This window comes from Pristiophorus japonicus, chromosome 18 (assembly GCF_044704955.1).
Source record: "Pristiophorus japonicus isolate sPriJap1 chromosome 18, sPriJap1.hap1, whole genome shotgun sequence".
NCBI classification, from domain to species: domain Eukaryota; kingdom Metazoa; phylum Chordata; class Chondrichthyes; family Pristiophoridae; genus Pristiophorus; species Pristiophorus japonicus.
In genome coordinates this window covers 54361270-54380657 of record NC_091994.1, presented here as the reverse complement: position 1 = coordinate 54380657, position 19388 = coordinate 54361270, and the positions used below count along the sequence as shown (strand labels likewise).

At 45.9% G+C, this 19388-nt stretch overlaps 1 protein-coding gene across 1 annotated transcript in view; it reads right to left on the bottom strand.

The window, feature by feature from the left end:
• Nucleotides 1-18688, bottom strand: part of smim7 (small integral membrane protein 7) — a 41513-nt gene extending 22825 nt beyond the window's left edge. Inside the window, exons 1-3 of the mRNA XM_070860062.1 lie at nt 18578-18688; nt 8197-8238; nt 2475-2527 (exon numbers count right to left, since the gene is read on the bottom strand). Coding sequence (XP_070716163.1) covers nt 2475-2527; nt 8197-8238; nt 18578-18603 — 121 coding nt within the window. The 5' untranslated portion in view covers nt 18604-18688. The remainder of the gene's footprint in view (nt 1-2474; nt 2528-8196; nt 8239-18577) is intronic.
• Between the last annotated feature and the right edge of the window lie 700 nt (nt 18689-19388).

Here is a 19388-nt window from a genome sequence, read left to right as displayed (position 1 = left end):
ATTCAATAAGATCGTGGCTGATCATTCCCTCAGTACCCCTTTCCTTGATCCCCTTAGCCATAAGGGTCATATCTAACTCCTTCTTGAATATATCCAATGAACTGGCATCAACAATTCTCTGCGGCAGGGAATTCCATAGGTTAACAACTCAGTGAAGAAGTTTCTCCTCATCAGTCCTAAATGACCTACCCCTTATCCTAAGGCTATGTCCCCTGGTTCTGGACTTCCCCAACATCAGGAACATTCTTCCTGCATCTAACCTGTCCAGTCCAGTCAGAATCTTATACGTTTCTATGAGATCCCCTCTCATCCTTCTAAACTCCAGTGAATAAAGGCCCAGTTGATCCAGTCTCTCCTCATATGACAGCCCAGCCATCCCTGGAATCAGTCTGGTGAACCTTCGCTGCACTCCCTCAATAGCAAGAATGTCCTTCCTCAGATTAGGAACACAATATTCCAGGTGAGGCCTCACCAAGGCCCTGTACAACTGCAGTAAGACCTCCCTGCTCCTATACTCAAATCCCCTAGCTATGAAGGCCAACATACCATTTGCCTTCTTCACCACCTGCTGTACCTGTATGTCAACTTTCAATGACTGATAAACCATGACACCCAGGTCTCGTTGCACCTCCCCTTTTCCTAATCTGCCACCATCCAGATAATATTCTGCCTTCGTGTTTTTGCCCCCAAAATGGATAACCTCACATTATACTGCATCTGCCATGCATTTGCCCACTCACCTAACCTGTCCAAGTCACCCTGCAGCCTCTTAGCGTCCTCCTCACTGCTCACACCACCACCTAGTTTAGTGTCATCTGCAAACTTGGAGATGTTACACTCAATTCCTTCATCTAAATCGTTAATGTGCTTATCAGCTTTGAAAGTGGGTAAATCCCCAGGCCCGGATGAAATGTATCCCAGGCTGATGAGAAGCAAGAGGAAATAGTAGAGGCTCTGACCATCATTTTCTAATCCTCTCTGGCTTCAGGTGTGGTGCCGGAGGACTGCTAATGTGGTACCTTTGTTTAAAAAGGGAGAAAGACCGAGTAATTACAGGCCAGTCAGCCTAACCTCAGTGGTGGGAAAATTATTGGAAAGAATTCCGAGGGACAGAATAAATCTTCATTTGGAAAGACACGGATTAATCAAGGATAGTCAGCACGGATTTGTTAAGGGAAGGTCGTGTCTAACAAATTTGATTGATTTTTTTGAGGTGGTAACAAGGAGGATAGATGGGGATAGTGTGTTTGATGGAGTGTATATGGATTTTAGCAAGGCTTTTGATAAGGTTCCACATGGCAGACTGGTCACGAAAGTAAAAGCCCGTGGATCCAGGGCAAAGTGGCAAATTGGATCCAAAATTGGCTCAGAGGCAGAAAGCAGAGGGTAAAGTTGATGGGTGTTTTTGTGACTGGAAGGCTGTTTCCAGTGGGGTTCTGCAGGGCTCATACTAGGTCCCTTGCTTTTTGTGGTGTACATCAATGATTTAGACTTGAATATAGGGGGTTAAAAAGTATGCAGATAATACTAAAATCGGCTGCGTGGTTGATAAAGAAGAAAAAAGCTGTAGACTGCAGGAAGATATCAATAAACTGGTCAGATGGGCAGAACAGTGGCAAATGGAATTCAATCTGGAAAAGTGTGAGGTAATGCATTTGGGGAGGGCCAACAAGGAAAGAGAATACACATTAAATGGTAGGACTCAGAAGTGTAGAGGAACAAAGGGACCTTGGAGTGCAGGTCCACAGATCCCTGAAGGTAACAGGCCAGCTAGATAATGTGGTTAAGGCAGCATACCAAATGCTTGCCTTTATTAGCCAAGACATAGAATATAAGAGCAGGGGGGCGGGGGGGGGGTTTGGAACAGAGGAGGTTGAGGGGAGACCTCATTGAGGTGTATAAAATTATGAGGGGCCTAGATATAGTGGATAGAAAGTGCCTATTTCCCTTAGCAGAGGGGGCAAAAACCAGGGGGCATAGATTTAAAGTAATTGGTAGAAGGTTTAGAGGAGATTTGAAGGGAAATTTCTTCACCCAAAGGGTGGAGGAGGTCTGGAACTCATTGCCTAAAAGGGTGGTAGAGGCAGAAACCCTCACCACATTTAAAAAGTACTTGGATGTGCACTTGAAGTGCCGTAACCTACAGGGTTACCGACCAAGTCTGGAAAATGGGATTCGGCTGGATAGCTCTTTTGTTGGCCGGCACGGACACAATGGGCCGAAATGGCCTCCTTCCGTGCTGTAAATTTCTATGATTCTGAGAGAAAAGGAAAGGGGTTAAAAAGTGGACAAGTATTGAGTGGCTCAAGTCCGGAGCGGCAGCCAAAGTGCACATACAAATGCAAATGGGAAAAGTACAGGCTACAATTAGAGTAACCAGGTATTAGCCCGTGACACATTCTGGGAGAACCAGATTGCACAAGGAAACTCTGAACTCGGAGGTCTTGACAGAATTTTAAACTTTTTTTAATTACCAGTAGTCAGCTCACGGCCATCGTCTCCAAAACCTTGCAGTTCTTTTCTCTTCCTGAAATACAAAGAGGAAAACCAATCAGCTACAGTCAAGCGAGATCAGTGTCAATAAACCCATCTAAAATATATCATCTTTAAAGAAAACCTTGGAGGGTAGGCAGTGGCACCAGAGGTGTGCACAACATGCTGTGCACAACATGTGCTGTAGATTCCCCCACACATGGCCCCTCTGATCCAAATCAGGCCACCACAAAGAGTCACAAGACTGCAGGTAGGTGATTGGTGGGTGAGTTTTAGCGTTTTATTCTCTTGAACGTAACTAGATAAACTAATTAATATAACTTATAAATAATTGTGTGAATCAAGACTTTGAGAGCGAGTAAAGCGGCTGGAGATAAAGCCCGACTTTTACGACCCTTAGTCTTAAGTTTATTTTTGTAAGTTAGTTAATAGTCTATTAAATAGAGGCATGGCAGGGCAGCTCAGTCCCACGGAATGCACATCCTGTGCCATGTGGGCAATCCAGGACGCTGCCCATATCCTGGACAACCGTATGTGCAGGAAGTGGCGTCGGCTGGAGGAGCTCAAGCTCTGGGTTTTGGAGCTTGAGCAGCAGCTGGCATCACTGCAGTGCATCAGTGAGGCTGAGAGCAATGTGGATAGCAAGTTTCAGGAGGTGTTCACCCTGCAGCTAAAGAGTGCGCAGGGAGAGGGAATGGGTGACTGCCAGACAGACAAGAAGGACCAGGCAGGTATTGCAAGAATCCCCTGAGTGCATCTCGCTCGCTCTCCAACCAGGGCAATGGTTCCTCTGGGGAGTACAGCCAAACCAAAGCCCACAGTACCACAGGTGGCTCGTGGTTGTTTGGGGGAGGAGAAAGGGATAGAGAAGGCAATAGTGGTAGGGGATTTGATAATTAGGGGAAGCGACAGGCGTTTCTGTGGCCATAGACGTGATTCCAAGGATGTCACTGAGCGCTGCAGAACATTGAGGGGGGAGTGTGAACAGCCAGAGGTCATTGTCCATATCGGTACCGACGACATAGGAAGAAAGAGGAATGAGGTCCTGCAGGCAGATTTTAGGGAACTAAGAGATTAAAAAGCAGTACCTCAAAAGGTAGTAATCTCTGGATTACTGGCAGCGCCCTGCGCGAGCGAGTATAGAAATAGGAGAATAGAGCAGATGAATGCGTGGTTGGAGAAATGGTGCAGGAGGGAGGGTCTCAGATTCCTGGGGCTTTGGGGCCAGTTCTGAGAGGTGGGACATGTACAGGCCGGACGGGTTGCACTTCAACAGAGCCGGAACCAATATCCTCGCAGGGAGGTTTGCTAGTGCTGTTGGAGAGGGTTTAAACTAAGTTGGCAGGGGGATGGGCACCAGGATGTAACATTAGAAAGGAGAAATAAAGGGCACAAAGGACTGGGAGATGGATAGCACTAAAATAATAAAAAGTAAGATACAAAGTGGGGTCAGACAGAGAACACAGGATGGTCTAAGGTAGGTTTACAGTGTATGTACGTGAACGCACGAAGCATAGTAAACAAGGTTGGTGAGCTGCAGGTGCAAACAGCCACATGGGAATATGATGTGGCAATAATGGGACACCTGGCTCAAAGGGCAGGATTAAGTAATAAATATTCCTGGATATACGGCTTCAGGAAAGACAGGGAAGGAAATAAAGGAGGTGAGGTGGCAGTATCGGTTAAGGAGAATGTTGCAATGCTGGAGAGAGAGGATGTTTTGGAGGGGTCATAGGAACATAATAGGAGGAGGCGGCCATACGGCCCCTCGAGCCTGCTCCGCCATTTAATACGATCATGGCTGATCCGATCATGGACTCAGGTCCACTTCCTGAGAAACTGTCTATCTCGGTCTTAAAATTATTCAATGTCCCAGCTTCCACAGCTCTGGGAGGCAGCGAATTCCACAGATTTACAACCTTCCAAGAAGAAATTCCTCCTCATCTCAGTTTTAAATGGGCGACCCCTTATTCTAAGATTATGCCCCCTAGTTCTAGTCTCCCCGATCAATGTAAACATCCTCTCTGCATCCACCACGTCAAGCCCCCTCATAATCTTGTGTTTCAATCACCTCTCATTCTTCTGAATTCCAATGAATAGAGACCCAACCTACTCAACCTTTCCTCATAAGTCAACCCTCTCATCTCCAGAATCAACCTAGTGAACCTTCTCTGAACCGCCTCCAAAGTATATCCTTTCTTAAATATGGAAACGAAAACTGTATGCAGTATTCCAAGTGTGGCCTCACCAATACCCTGTATAACTATCAAGATTTCCCTGTTTTTATACTCCATCCCCTTTGCAATAAAGGCCAAGATTCCATTGGTCTTCCTGATCTCTTGTTGTACCTGCATACTAGCCTTTTGTGTTTCATGCACCAGGACCCCCCGATCCCGCTGTATTGCAGCACTTTGCAATTTTTCTCCATTTAAATAATAACTTGCTGTTCGATTTTTTTCTGCCAAAAGTGCATCACCTCACACTTTCCAACATTATACTCCATCTCCCAAATTTTTGTCCATTCACTTAGCCTGTATGTCCTTTTGCAGGTTTTGCATGTCCTCCTCACGTATTGCTTTTCCTCCCATCTTTGTGTAGTCAGCAAATTCAGTCCCTTTATCCAAGTCGTTAATATAGATTGTAAATAGTTGGGGTCCCAGCACTGATCCCTGCGGCACCCCATTAGTTACTGATTGCCAACCCGAGAATGAACCATTTATCCCGACTCTTTGTTTGCTGTTAGCCAATCCTCCATCCATGCTAATATATTACCCCCAACCCCGTGAACTTTTATCTTGTGCAGTAACCGTTTATGTGGCAGCTTGTCAAATGCCTTCCAGAAGTCCAAATACACCACATCCACTGGTTCCCCTTTATCCACCCCGTTTGTTACATCCTCAAAGAATTACAGCAAATTTGTCAAACATTACTTCCTCTTCATAAATCCATGCTGACTCTGCCTGACTGAATTATGTTTTTCCAAATGTCCTACGACTGCTTCTTTAATAATGGACTCCAACATTTTCCCAACCACAGATGTTAGGCTAACTGGCCCTTCAAGCCTGCACCACCATTCAATAAGATCATGGCTGATCATTCACCTCAGTATCCCTTTCCTGCTTTCTCTCCATACCCCTTGTTCCTTTTAGCCGTAAGGGTCATATCTAACTCCCTCTTGAATATATCCAATGAACTGGCATCAACAACTCTCTGCAGTAGGGAATTCCACAGGTTAACAACTAAGTGAAGAAGTTTCTCCTCATCAGTCCTACATGGCTCACCTTTTATCCTTCGACTATGTCCCCTGGTTCTGGACTTCCCCAACATCAGGAACTTGCCTCCAAAGCAAGTATATCCTTTCGTAAATATGAAAACCAAAACTGCATGCAGTATTCCAGGTGTGGCCTCACTAATACCTTGTATAGCTGTAGCAAGACTACCCTGCTTTTATACTCCATCCCCCTTGCAATAAAGGCCAAGATACCATTGGCCTTCCTGATCACTTGCTGTACCTGCATACTAACCTTGTGTTTCATGCACAAATACCCCCAGGTCCCACTGTACTGCAGCACTTTGCAATCTTTCTCCATTTAAATAATAACTTGTTCTTTGATTTTTTTTTTGCCAAAGTGCATGAACTCACACTTTCCAACATTATACTCCATCTGCAAAATTTTTACCCACTCACTTAGCCTGTATGTCCTTTTGCAGATTTTGTGTGTCCTCCTCACACATTGCTTTTCCTCCTATCTTTGTATAGTCAGCAAACTTGGCTACGTTACACTCAGTCCCTTCTTCCAAGGTGTTAATATAGATTGTAAATAGTTGGGGTCCCAGCACTGCGACACCCTACTAGTTACTGGTTGCCAACAAGAGAATGAACCATTTATCCCAACTCTGTTAGTTAGCTAATCCTCTATCCATGGTAATATATTACCCCCAACCCCATGAACTTTTATCTTGTGCAATAACCTTTTGTCAAATGCCTTCTGGAAGTCCAAATACACCACATCCACTGGCTCCCCTTTATCCACCCTGTTCGTTATATCTTCAAAGAACTCCAGCAAATTTGGGGATTCCCTTCGTAAATGAGTGAAATGGAATTCTCCTGCGTCCCTGGGATCCGTGGGTCATTAAGCTGCTTTCCGCCTCGAGGCACGAGACCACAACTTTTCGCAGCCTGGGCGCCGGGAGATACTTTCGGAATTGTTTCACAGCTCAGAGGTGTACTCCGGAGGTATGCCTCCGACCGCAATTTCTAGGCCACTGTGCAATGCTTGAAGTGGATGGACATGCGCTAAATGCAGGACTCTACATTTGTAGAGATAGAATATCATGGAATGATAAAGCACAGGAGGCCATTCGGCCCATCGTGCTTGTGCCGCTCTTTGGTAGAGCTATCCAATGAATTCCACTCCCGTGCTCTTTCCGTAGAATCATAGAATGGTTACAGCACAGAAGGGAGCCATTTGGCCTGTTGAGCCCGTGCCAGCTCTCTGCAGGAGTGCTTCAACTAGTCCCACTCCCCCACCCTTTCCCCATAGCCCTGTAAATGTTTTTCTTTCAGGTACTTATCCAACTCTCTTTTGAAAGCAGCGATCGAGTCTGCCTTTCAGGCAATGCATTCCAGATCCTAACCACTCGCTGTGTAAAAAAAAGTTTTTTCTTATGTCGTCTTTGGTTCTTTTGCCAATCATAAATTTGTGTCCTCTGGTTCTCGACCCTTCCACCAATGGGGACAGTCTCTCTCCATCTACTCTGTTCAGACCCAAGATTTTGAACACTTCTATCAAATCTACCGTAGAGGCCTTATACAATCATTGGATTACCGTTGCAATGCAGTCACACTAAAGGCCAATTTGTGTAGAGTTATATTTCACTAGCATCAAACAAACAAATGATCAGATAATCTGTTTCTTGGCTGTGTCGTTTGATAAAGGAATGCTGGACAGGATGCCAGAAGAACTACCGTGCTCTTCTTCGAACAGTGCCTTAACATCTGATCCAAGGGATGGGACCTCTGACAATGCAGCACTTGCTCAGTACTACATTAAAATGTCACCTGGATGACATGCTCACACTCAGAGCAGGGCTTCAACCCTCAACCTTCTGGCTCAACAGAACCAGATCCTCAATTAGACACCACACCAGATGGACTTTCAATCCTATATTCAAATTTTCTATGCAAAACAAAAGGCTTTTCTCACCACCACCACAAAAATCAGGTGGTAAAATTCTCTAACAATTGCCCAAATCGGACAGATTCAGGAAGAACTCCGCCGGTATGTCAAAATTCTCATCCCTATTTTCAAATCCCTCCGGATGTCTGCGCTCCTCTAATTCTGCCTTCTTGAGCATCCCTGATTATAATTGTTCAACCATTGGTGGCCGTGCCTTCTGTTGCCTAAGCCCCAAGCTCGAACTCGCTGCCTAAACCTCTCCGCCTCGTTACCTCTCTTTCCTCCTTCAAGATGCTCCTTAAAACTTACCTCTTTGACCAAGCTTTTGGTCACCTGCGTTAATTTCTACTTATGTGGCTCGATATCGAATTTTTTAAATCGCATAATACTCCTGTGAAGCGCCTTGGGACGTTTCACATTAAAGGCGCTATATAAAATACTTGTTGCTGTGAATAAGACAAGTACACATTTTACAGCCAACAGATGCCTGGTCCCATCAGTGTCCAGAGGTTTGCATACTCACAGTTTGAAGTTCAGCACAGCTCCTGCATTCATCAGCAAGGTGCTGCAAGAGATTAAACAAAGTGAACACACAAGAAATATTTTAATGTTGTAATGCCCCACCCTTGCTGGTTTCCTTTTGTATTGCAGTTTATTTGTTGGGGACACATTTCTGCGCTCCTTTCTACCCAACCGTCTACTTTCACAGTGAGTTTCTTCTGACTGAAAACTGAGCCACATCTCCAGAGAAGCAGTGAGCGGTTAGTTTAGGAAATTTTATGTTGCAGTTAAATATAAAAAAACTCCCTCACCCCAAATACATTTCTTTGGTTTGGTCCCCACGGAGATTGCAATCCGTGAGCAGCAGGGAATGACATGGAAGGCTTTGCTGGCACACAGCTCAAGGATTTGTTTTGACGTAATTCATTCAGGCTAAAAATTACTTAAATATAAAAAATTCAATGAGGTATCATTTTTCATGAAAAATAATCAATGAAAATTTAAATCTCTCATATGCATGGTTTCTTGAAAGACTTGCATTTCTATAGCGCCTTTGACGACCTCAGAATGCACAAAGCATTTTACAGCCAGTGAAGCACTTTAAGTGTAGTCACTGTTGACATGTAAGAAACACTGCAGCCAATTGCACACAGCAAGCTCCCACATGTGACAATGATCAGGTCATCTATTTTTAGTGGTGTTGGTCGAGGGATAAATATTGGTCAGGACACCGGGGATAATTCCCCTGCTCTTCTTCGAAATAATGTCATGGGATCTTTTACATCCACTCGAGGGGAAAGAGGGGGTCACAGTTTAATGTCTCATCCAAAAGGCGGCACCTCCAACAGTGCAGCCCTCCCCAAGTACCACACTGGAGCGTCAGCCTAGATTATGTGATCAAGACTCTGGAGTGGGACTTAAACCCACAACCTTGTGACTCAGAGGCAAGAGTGCTACTCAGAGCCACAACTAACACTTGGGGCAATGATTCTTGTGGCAAAAGCTGCATTAACGATGGACTGCAAGATGGCTGCTATAACAAAAAGTGCTTAGAAAAGCAAAAGATAAGAGCTTTGATGCAAGGCCACAACACCCCTGACAACTGCTGTGGGGGGGGGGTGGGGAAAAGAGGAAGATTAATGCCTTGAGAGTTCTGTAACACAAACAAGCAGTCGTCTCGGTCGAGGGGCCACTGATCAAGCGAGATTAGACCATTTGGTTGCAGCCACAGTAATTTAGGATACATGAGGGCAAGAACTGTTACTGCAGTCAAGGAGCCCTTGGTTAGTCACGAAGGTGGGGTTACCCAAGACAAGGTAGGCCTGACCAGCACTTGAGTCTGGGTAGCATAAAAAGAGAACCCTTAGCTATTTACTTTGTTTATGTTGTGCTGAGTATAATCATTGCCTCAGAGAGATTTAACTTTGGATATACAAATAAATGTCTTCATGGTTAATCCGACATTGTGTGTTTGTCTGCAATTCCTGGACTCACGAACACTAACGTAGGATAAAGGCACGTTCCTTTTTACCTACAGACTGAACAGATCAATCAACCAACCACATCCATCAGACACCTGGAATCATCCATGGCAAAATGTCCGACAATCTCGTGCTTACCCTTCTTTCAAAATTAAATTTTTGGAATTTTGTTAAAATGGCCTCCGACTGTGCCGTAAATTTCTGCTAAAAAAGTGAAAAGAAACTTTGTAGAGAATTGTGCATTTACTGGCATTTTGGGCAAGGTGGAAGGGAGGAAAAAGAAAACAGCCTTCATAGCATCAGGTCATGTATTGAGGTTGGACAACACAAGGCAAGGCTAACTGATCTGGGAGCAAAAGGCAGTCATACAAGTGCAGATCACTGCAATTATGCAATGTATGTTGTTTTTTTATTTAAAAAGTACATTTTTTTTTTAAATCACTGATTGGAACATTTCCTGCCCTTTGGCCTCCTGTGTAATTGGAGGACAGTTCTGGCATGACGAAAGCAAACTTTATTTTTTTTTAAAAAAAGGAAGTTTATAAAATGAAACAACTTTTATGAATGCCTTGAAAGGTACAGAGAAACTTCTGCAGATGCATTTTTAAAATGGTTGTTTTGACGTTGAAAAAGCTTATTCTTTGCTTGGGAGGTTATTGATAAACTCAGACTAGGCGTTCCAAACTGGTCCAGACTTTGAAGTAATAAAGCAAGTTTGATTAGCATCTGATTCTATCAGATCTAAACTAGTGTGTTTTATATACATGGCGATCAAATTCCACACAAAAATTCTGCTTCAGAAAACCAAAAAGGAAGCTGTAAATTAATCGAGGGGTACTTTCAGCAACAAATGGAACTCACAAAACCCTCCGACTGTTGTACACATTTTAAAGGCACAGCGTATTCAGGTTTCTGTTTAAGGACCAGATGTTAAATAAGGATCGGTCCATGTCAGTTCTGCTCTTACTCTCTTATACAAGTGCAGCTGCTCACAATTCATGAATGTGACTTTAAAGCAACTGTAATATTGTCCATGCCATAATGGAAAAGTCATATTGGCAACAGAGATTGTGACCCAACTTTTCCATCGTTAGTTGAAGATATATGCTCATGGCAGCGGTGGCAAATGTTATTGGATGGCCTAAGCGGTCAGCAAGCCAAGTTAACAGACATGAAGTAAGCTCCATTAACAACTTGTATTTATATAGCACCTTTAACATAGTAAAATGTCCCAAGGCGCTTCACAGGAGTATTACGAGACAAAAAATTTGACATCGAGCCACACGGAGAAATTAAGGCCAGTGATCAAAAGCTTGGTCAAAGAGATATGTTTTAAAGAGTCTTCAAGGAGGAGAGGTAGAGAGGTTTAGGCAGGGAATTCCAGAGCTTAAGGCCTAGACAACAGAAGGCACGGCCACCAATGGTTGAGCGATTATAATCAGGGATGCTCAAGAGGGCAGAATTAGAGGAGCAGAGATATCTCAGGGGATTGTGGGGCTGAAGGAGATTAGAGAGAGCACAGGGATGACAGGTGAGCAAGACTTAGTGCGAGTTAGGACATGGGCAGCCAAGTTTTGGATCACCTCAAGTTTACATAGGGTAGAATGTGGGGGGCCAGCCAGGAGTGCATTGTAATGATCGAGTCTAGAGGTAACAAAGGCATGGATGAGGGTTTTAGCAGCAGATGAGCTGAGACAAGGGTGGAGACGGGCGATGTTTATGGAGGTGGAAATAGGCGGTCTTAGTTAGATATGTGATTGAAAGCTCATGAGGGTCAAATATGACACCAAAGTTGCAAACAGTGTGGTTCAGCCTCAGACACAGGTTGGGGAGAGGGATGGAGTCAGTGGCTAGGAAACCCGGAGTTTGTGGCAGGGACCGAAAACAATGGCTTCGGTCTTCCCACTATTTAATTGGAGAAAATTTTTGGCCATCCTTAACTGGATGTCGGACAAGATGTCTGGCAATTTAGAGATCATGGAGAGGTTGAGAGAAGTGGTAGTGAGGTAGAGCTGGGTGTCACCTGCATACATGTGGAAATGGATGCTGTGTTTTCAGATGATATCATCAGGGGGCAACATGTAGATGAGAAATAGGAGGGGACCAAGGATAGATTCTTGGGGGACACCAGAGGTAACGATGCGGGAGTGGGAAGAGAAGCCATTGCAGGTGATTCTCTGGCTACGATTAGATAGATAAGAATGGAACCAGGTGAGTGCAGTCCCACCCAGCTGGATGACAGTGGAGAGGCGTTGGAGAAAACTGGAGTGCTCAACTGTGTCAACGGCTGCAGACAAGTCAAGAAGGACGAGAAGGGATAGTTTGCCTTTGTTACAGTTACAAAGGATGTCATTTGTGACTGATGAGCCATTTCAGTACTGTGGCAGGCGCAGAAACCAAATTGAAGGGATTCAAACATGGAGTTGTGAGAAAGATGGGCATGGATTTGGGAGGCGACAACAAGTTCAAGGACTTGAAAGGAAAGGGAGGTTGGAGATGGGGCGGTAGTTTGCAAGGACAGAGGGGTCAAGGGTTGTTTTTTTTTTGAGGAGAGGGGAGATGGCGGCAGATTTGAGGGAGTAGGAGACAGTACCGGAGGAGAGAGAACCGTTAACAATGTCAGCTAACATGGCAGCCAGAAAAGGAAGTTGGTGGTCAGCAGTTTGGTGGAAATAGGGTCAAGGAAGCAGGAAGTGGGCTCAATGGATGTAGTATATTTGGATTTCCAAAAGACATTCGATAAAATGCTATTGCCTATCCACCATCAACCCTTTAAGTATCATTTGCCAGTCTAATCTAGCCAATTCGCGCCTCATACCGTCAAAGTTACTTTTCCTTAAGTTCAGGACCCTAGTTTCTGAATTAACTGTGTCACTCTCCATCTTAATAAAGAATTCTACCATATTATGGTCACTCTTCCCCAAGGAGCCTCGCACAACAAGATTGCTAATTAGTCCCTTCGCATTGCATATCACTCAGTCTAGGATGGCCAGCTCTCCGGTTGGTTCCTCGACATATTGGTCGAGAAAACCATCCCTAATACACTCCACGAAATCTTCCTCCACCGCATTGCTACCAGTTAGGTTAGCCCAATCAATATGTAGATTAAAGTCGCCCACAATTACTGCCGTACCTTTATTGCACACATCCCTTATTTCTTGTTTGATGCTGTCCCCAACCTCACTATTTGGTGGCCTGTACACAACTCTCACTAGCGTTTTCTGCCCTTTGGTATTCCGTAGCTCCACCTATACAGATTCCACATCATCCAAGCTAATGTCCTTCCTTACTATTGCGTTAATTTCCTCTTTAACCAGCAACGCCACCCCGCCTCCTTTCTGTCTATCCTTCCTAAATGCTGAATACCCTTGGATGTTGAGTTCCCAGCCTTGGTCACACTGGAGCCATGTCTTCGTGATGCCAATCATATGCTATCTGCGCAGATAATTCGTCCACCTTATTCCGAATACTCCTCACATTGAGGCACAGAGCCTTCAGGCTTATCTTTCTAACACACTGCCCCTTTAGAATTTTGCTGTAATGTGGCCCTTTTTGTTTTTTGCCTTGGGTTTCTCTGCCCTCCACTTTTACTATTCTCCTTTCTATCTTTTGCTTCTGACTCCATTTTATTTCCCTCTGTCTCCCTGCCATATTAGTTTAACTCCTCCCAACAGCACTAGCAAACACTCCCCCTAGGACATTGGTTCCGGTCCTGCCCGGGTGTAGACCATCCGGTTTGTACTGGTCCCACCTCCCCCAGAACCGGTTCCAATGTCCCAGGAATTTGAAACCCTCCCTTCTGCATCACTGCTCAAGCCACATATTCATCTGAGCTATCCTGCGATTCCTACGCTGACTAGCACGTGGCACTGGTAGCAATCCATAGATTACTACTTTTGAGGTCCTACTTTTTAGTTGAACTCCTAGCTCCCCAAATTCATCTCGTACGACTTCATCCCGTTTTTTTACCTATATCATTGGTACCTTTATGCACCACGACAACTGGCTGTTCACCCTCCCTTTTCAGAATGTCCTGCACCCGCTCGGAGACATCCTTGACCCTTGCACCAGGGAGGCAACATACCATCCTGGAGTCTCGGTTGTGGCCGCAGAACTGCCTATCTATTCCCCTATCACTCTCCCACTTTTTTTCCTGTCCTCCTGTGCAGCAGAGCCAGCCACGGTGCTGCTGCTCTCCCCTGATGAGTCATCCCCCTCAACAGCACACAAAGCAGTTTGCAGATGACACTAAACTGGGTGGCGGTGTGAGCGGTGAGGAGGACGCTAAGAGGCTGCAGGGTGACTTGGACAGGTTAGGCGAGTGGGCAAATACATGGCAGATGCAGTATAATGTGGATAAATGTGAGGTTATCCACTTTGGGGGCAAAAACAACAAAGGCAGAATATTATCTGAATGGCGGCAGATTAGGAAAAGGGGAGGTGCAGTGAGACCTGGGTGTCATGGTTCATCAGTCCTTAAAAGTTGGCATGCAGGTACAGCAGGCGAAGGCGGCAAATGGTATGTTGGCTTTCATAGCTAGGGGATTTGAGTATAGGAGCAGGGAAGTCTTACTGCAGTTGTACAGGGCCTTGGTGAGGTCTCACCTGGAATATTGTGTTCCGTTTTGGTCTCCTAATCTGAGGAAGGACATTCTTGCTATTGAGGGTGTGCAGCAAAGGTTCACCAGACTGATTCCAGGGATGGCTGGACTGACATATGAGGAGAGACTGGATCAACTGGGCCTTTATACACTGGAGTTTAGAAGGATGAGTGGGGATCTCATAGAAACATACAGTTCTGACGGGGCTGGACAGGTTAGATCGGGAAGAATGTTCCCGATGTTGGGGAAGTCCAGAACCAGGAGAGACAGTCTTAGGATAAGGGGCAGGCCATTTCGGATTGAGATGAGGAGAAACTTCACTCAGAGAATTGTTAACCTGTGGAATTCCCTGCCGCAGAGAGTTGTTGATGCCAGTTCATTGGATATATTCAAGAGGGAGTTTAGATATGGCCCTTACAGCTAAAGGGATCAAGGGGTATGGAGAGAAAGCAGGAAAGGGGTACTGAAGGAATGATCAGCCATGATCTCATTGAATGGTGGTACAGGCTCGAAGGACCGAATGGCCTACTCCTGCACCCATTTTCTATGTTTCTATATAAAAGGTTGTTACACAAGAAATGGGCTCATGGCATTGGAAGTAATGTACAAGCATGGATAGAGGATTGTTTAACAAACAGAAAACAGAGAGTAGGGATAAACGGGTCTTTTGCAGGTTGGCAGGCTGTAACAAGTGGGATGCCACAAGGATCAGTGCTGGGGCCTCAGCTATTTACAATCTATATTAATGGCCTAGATGAAGGGACCAAATCCAAGTTTGCTGACGATACAAAGCTCGGTTGGACAGTAACCTGTGAGGCGTTCACAAAGCATCTGCAAAGGGATATAGATAGACTAAGTAAGGTGGCAGATGGAGTAAAATGTAGGGAAATGTGAGGTTATTCACTTTGGTAAGAAGAATAGAAAAACAGAATATCTTTTTAAAATGGTGAGAAACTTTCAAATGTTGGTGTTCAGAGAGATTTGGGTGTCCTTGTGCAAGACGCACAGAAAGCTAGCATGCAGGTACAGCAAACAATAAGGCAAATGGCATGCTGTCCTTTATTGTAAGGGGGTTGGAGTATAAGAGTAAGGAAGTCTTGCTACAATTGTGCAGGGCTTTGGCGAGGCCATATCTGGAGTACCATGCACAGTTTTGGTCTCCTTATCTAAGGAAGGATATACTTGCCTTGGAGGTAGTGCAATCAAAGTTCACTAGATTGATTCCTAGGATGAGAGGGCATCTTATGAGGAGAGATTGTGTAGAATGGGCCTATATTCTCTGAAGTTTAGAGGAATTAGAGGTGATCTCATTGAAACATACAAAATTCTGAAGGGGATTGACAGGGTAAATGCCAAGAGGTTGTTTCCCCTGACTGGAGTGTCGAGAACTAGGAGGCACAGTCTCAAGATATTGGGTAGGTCATTTAAGACAGAGATGAGGAGGAATTTCTTCACTCAGAGGGTTGTGAATCTTTGGAATTCTCTGCCCCAGAGTTCTGTGGATGCTGAGTCTCTGAATATATTGAAGGCTGAGATAGATAAAACTTTGAAGTCTAGGGGAATCAAAAGATATGGAGATTGGGCAGGAAAGTGCAGTTGAAGTCGATGATCAGCCATGATCTTATTGAATGGTGGAGCAGACTCGAGGGGCCATATGACCTACTCCTATTTTATGTTCTCATGGACAAGATAAGCTGAGAGATCATGAGGGGAGATCAGAGAGAAACTGGAGAAAGATGCAAGGTCAGGGCTAGGTCTAGGGCAAGGGGGGAATCCTTCGAGGATGTTTGGCCCAGTGGGCTAGGGGAAGGAAGGGAAGAGGCAGCTGAGCAGAAAGTCTCAATCTTAGAGACAAAGTTCATGAACTCCTCACACTTAGGAGGTGAGGGTGGAGATTGGAGAGATGGGTTTAAGAAGACGGTTAGCAGTGGAGAATAGAAGCTGGGGTTTATCCTTACATTCCAGAATGATTTGGCAGACGACAGCAGGAATAGTGAGCAATTTTGGCAGACAAGAGCAGGAACTGATAATGCTTTATGCGGTCCAGCCAGATCTGCTGGTGAATGGCTAAACCAGTCGTCCCGACATATCCGTTCAAGTCTGCGTCCCTTGGACTTAAGGGAGCAAAGACGAGGGCTGCACCAGGGAGAATGGCCAAGGTGAGAGTAATTGTTTTAACAGGGACTAGGGCATCATAAGTGGTGGTGAGGGTGTGGTTGAGCAGATTGGTAGCTGCAGAAATGTCATGGAGGATTGAGGGCCAAAGGCTGGACAGTTGGGAGTTCATACGTGCAGTTGTAAGAGAGCGGGAGAGTTTTTTTTCCAGGGGTGGACACAGGAGGTAGGGTTGGGGACAGGGGAGGTGGTGGTGGAAGTGGGATGTGGGTGAAGAGCAATGCGAGGAAGTGGTCAGAGGTGGCCTTATCTGCGATTGACATGATGGGTGCAGCGAGGCCAAGAGAGATGGCAAGGTCGAGGGGGTGGCTGTAAATATGGGTTGGGGAGTTTACATGGAGATTAAGGGAGGATAGGAGGCTAGTGAACTCAAAGAGTTGAGAGAGCATGATGAATTGAAATGGAGGTTGAAATCACCGAGGATTAGAAGTTGTTCAGTGCAGAGGCTGAGGGAGGAAAGCAGTGAAGATATATCGGTAATAAAATTACAAAAAGTAATGGTTGATGAGTGTTTGATACTGGAAGGCTGTTTCCAGTGGGGTTCTGCAGGGCTCAGTCCTGCGTCCTGCAGGGCTCAGTACTGGGTACTTTGCTTTTTGTTTTAGACTTGAATGTAGGGGATATGATTAAGAAGTTTGCAGATTAAACTCAAATTGGCTGTGTGATTGATAATGAAGAAAGCTGTAGACTGCAGGAAGATATCAATGAACTGGTCAGGTGGCAGAACAGTGGCAAACTGAATTCAATCCAGAGAAGTGTGATGTACTGCATTTGGGGAGGGCTAACAAGGCAAGGGAATATACACATTAAATGGTAGGACACTGAAGTGTAGAGAAACAAAGGGATCTTGGAGTGCATGTCCACAGATCCCTGAAGGTAGTAGGCCAAGTAGATAAGGTGATTAAGGAGGCATATGGAATACTTGCCTTTATTAGATGAGTAATAGAATACAAGAGTAGGGAGGTTTGCTCAAACTGTATAAAACTCTAGTTAAGCCACAGCTAGAGTACTGCATTCAGTTCTGATCACATTACAGGAAAGACATGATTGCACTAGAGAGGGTACAGAGGAGATTCACAAGGCTATTGCCTGGACTGGAACACTTTAGCTATGTGGCTATAAAGCTATTTAGCTATAAAGATTGGATAAGTGAGTTGGTTTTCTTTGGAACAGAGGAGGCTGAGGGGGAACCTTATTGAGGTGTATAAAATTTATAAGAGGCATAGTAGAGTAGATAGGACTGACCTATTTCCCTTCACAGAGGGATCAACAACCAGGGGCCATAGATTTAAAGTAATTGGGGGGGGAGGTTTAGAGGTGATATGTGGGAGTCTGGAACACACTGCCTGAAAGGGAGGTAGAGGCAGAAATCCTCACCACATTTAAAAAGTGCTTGGATGTGCACTTAAAGTGCCATAACCTACAGGGCTACGGACCAAGAGCTGGAAAGTGGGATTAGGCTGGATAGCGCTTGGTCGGCCAGTGCGGACACGATGGGCCAAAATGACCTCCTTCCGTGCTGTAAATTTCTATGATACTATGATCTACAATGCACTGTGCAATCTTACAACAGTTACCACCTCAAACTTCATGTTGTGTGTGTAAAGGTGGCAAGATTATTCTTCCTCAACACAAGACTCAAGTCACTGGCACAAACCTATGACCACAAGTTCAACAGCAAACCACTATTACACCCACCCACAACTAACTCTCCAACCGAATAACGCTGTCGAGGCCGGGTTACTTGGAACCTGATGCCCGTCACACGGTCCCCGAGTAGCGGGCAGGGAGCACCGTGACGGAAGTTATTCCCAGTCCCCATCCCAGGCCCGCAGCCATTACCCGAACAGCAAGTTCCCCTATTCCCCGGGCTCTGCTCCCCCATTTCCCGGGCCCAGTTCCTATCTCAGCCCCCCAGGCCTCCTATTCTCAGGGCCCATTCCCCCCTCCCCTTGCACCCTCCAGGCCCTCTCCCCCTGCCCCCCAGTCCCCTATTCCCAGGGCCCTCTCCCCTGCCCCGCCCCGCCATTACCCGAACAGCAGCAAGTTACCCGATTCCCCGGGCCCTCTCCCCCGGGCCGCAGTTCCCTATTCCCAGGGCCCTCGTCCCCGGGCTCTCTCCCCTGCCCTGCCCTGCCGCCATTACCCGAACAGCAGCAAGTCTCCGATCATCGTCACCGGGCTCCAGCTCACCACTCGGCGCAACGCAACCTGACACCGGCCGCCAGCCAATCACAGATCACAGCGCGAGCTCCGTGCGACACTGCTAATGGAGCGGCAGGAAGCGGGGCTCTAAACAGCATGGGCGGTTGGCCGGCAGGCTGGGCATTGTGACGTCAGATTCGCACGGACCTCCAATCAAAACGCACCGCCCGGGGGAGGGGCGTGGTCCGGGTCTCAGTGTCCTGGGGGCGGGGTTTCCTGGGGGTGCGTGTAAAGATGTAAAACGATTAAATCAGGTGAGACAACTATTAAACAAGTGAGAAAGCATTAGAGGTCCGAGGGCCTCCTCGTAGGACTGCTCCTGGGCACGGCCAAGGGTGCCATCAGCCGGTCCAGGCAGCGGGCGGTCGAGGGGGTCGTTCAGCCTGACTGCCTGCCTCTCTTCCGCGGTTACATCCGCGCCAGGGTGTCCCTGGAGATGGAGCACGTGGTGTCCACCGGTACGCTCGCGGCCTTCCGCGAGAGGTGGGCACCGGAGGGACTGGAGTGCATCATCACGCCCGGCAACCAAATTTTAATTTGATTTTACGTTTTAAAGTTTAATTTGTTTTAATTGCCGGTGTTTTTAGTGTCCCCTTCCCTTTTATAGGGGGCACTGGGGAAAAAAGGAGAAAGCATTAGAGCCAAAGGACAAGCTGGGGTGTGAGTCTCAAATAAAATTCTTTATACAAACTCACAGAGTATAAGGAATAAATTGAATGAACTTTGGGCGCAAATTCAAATTGGAGGGTATG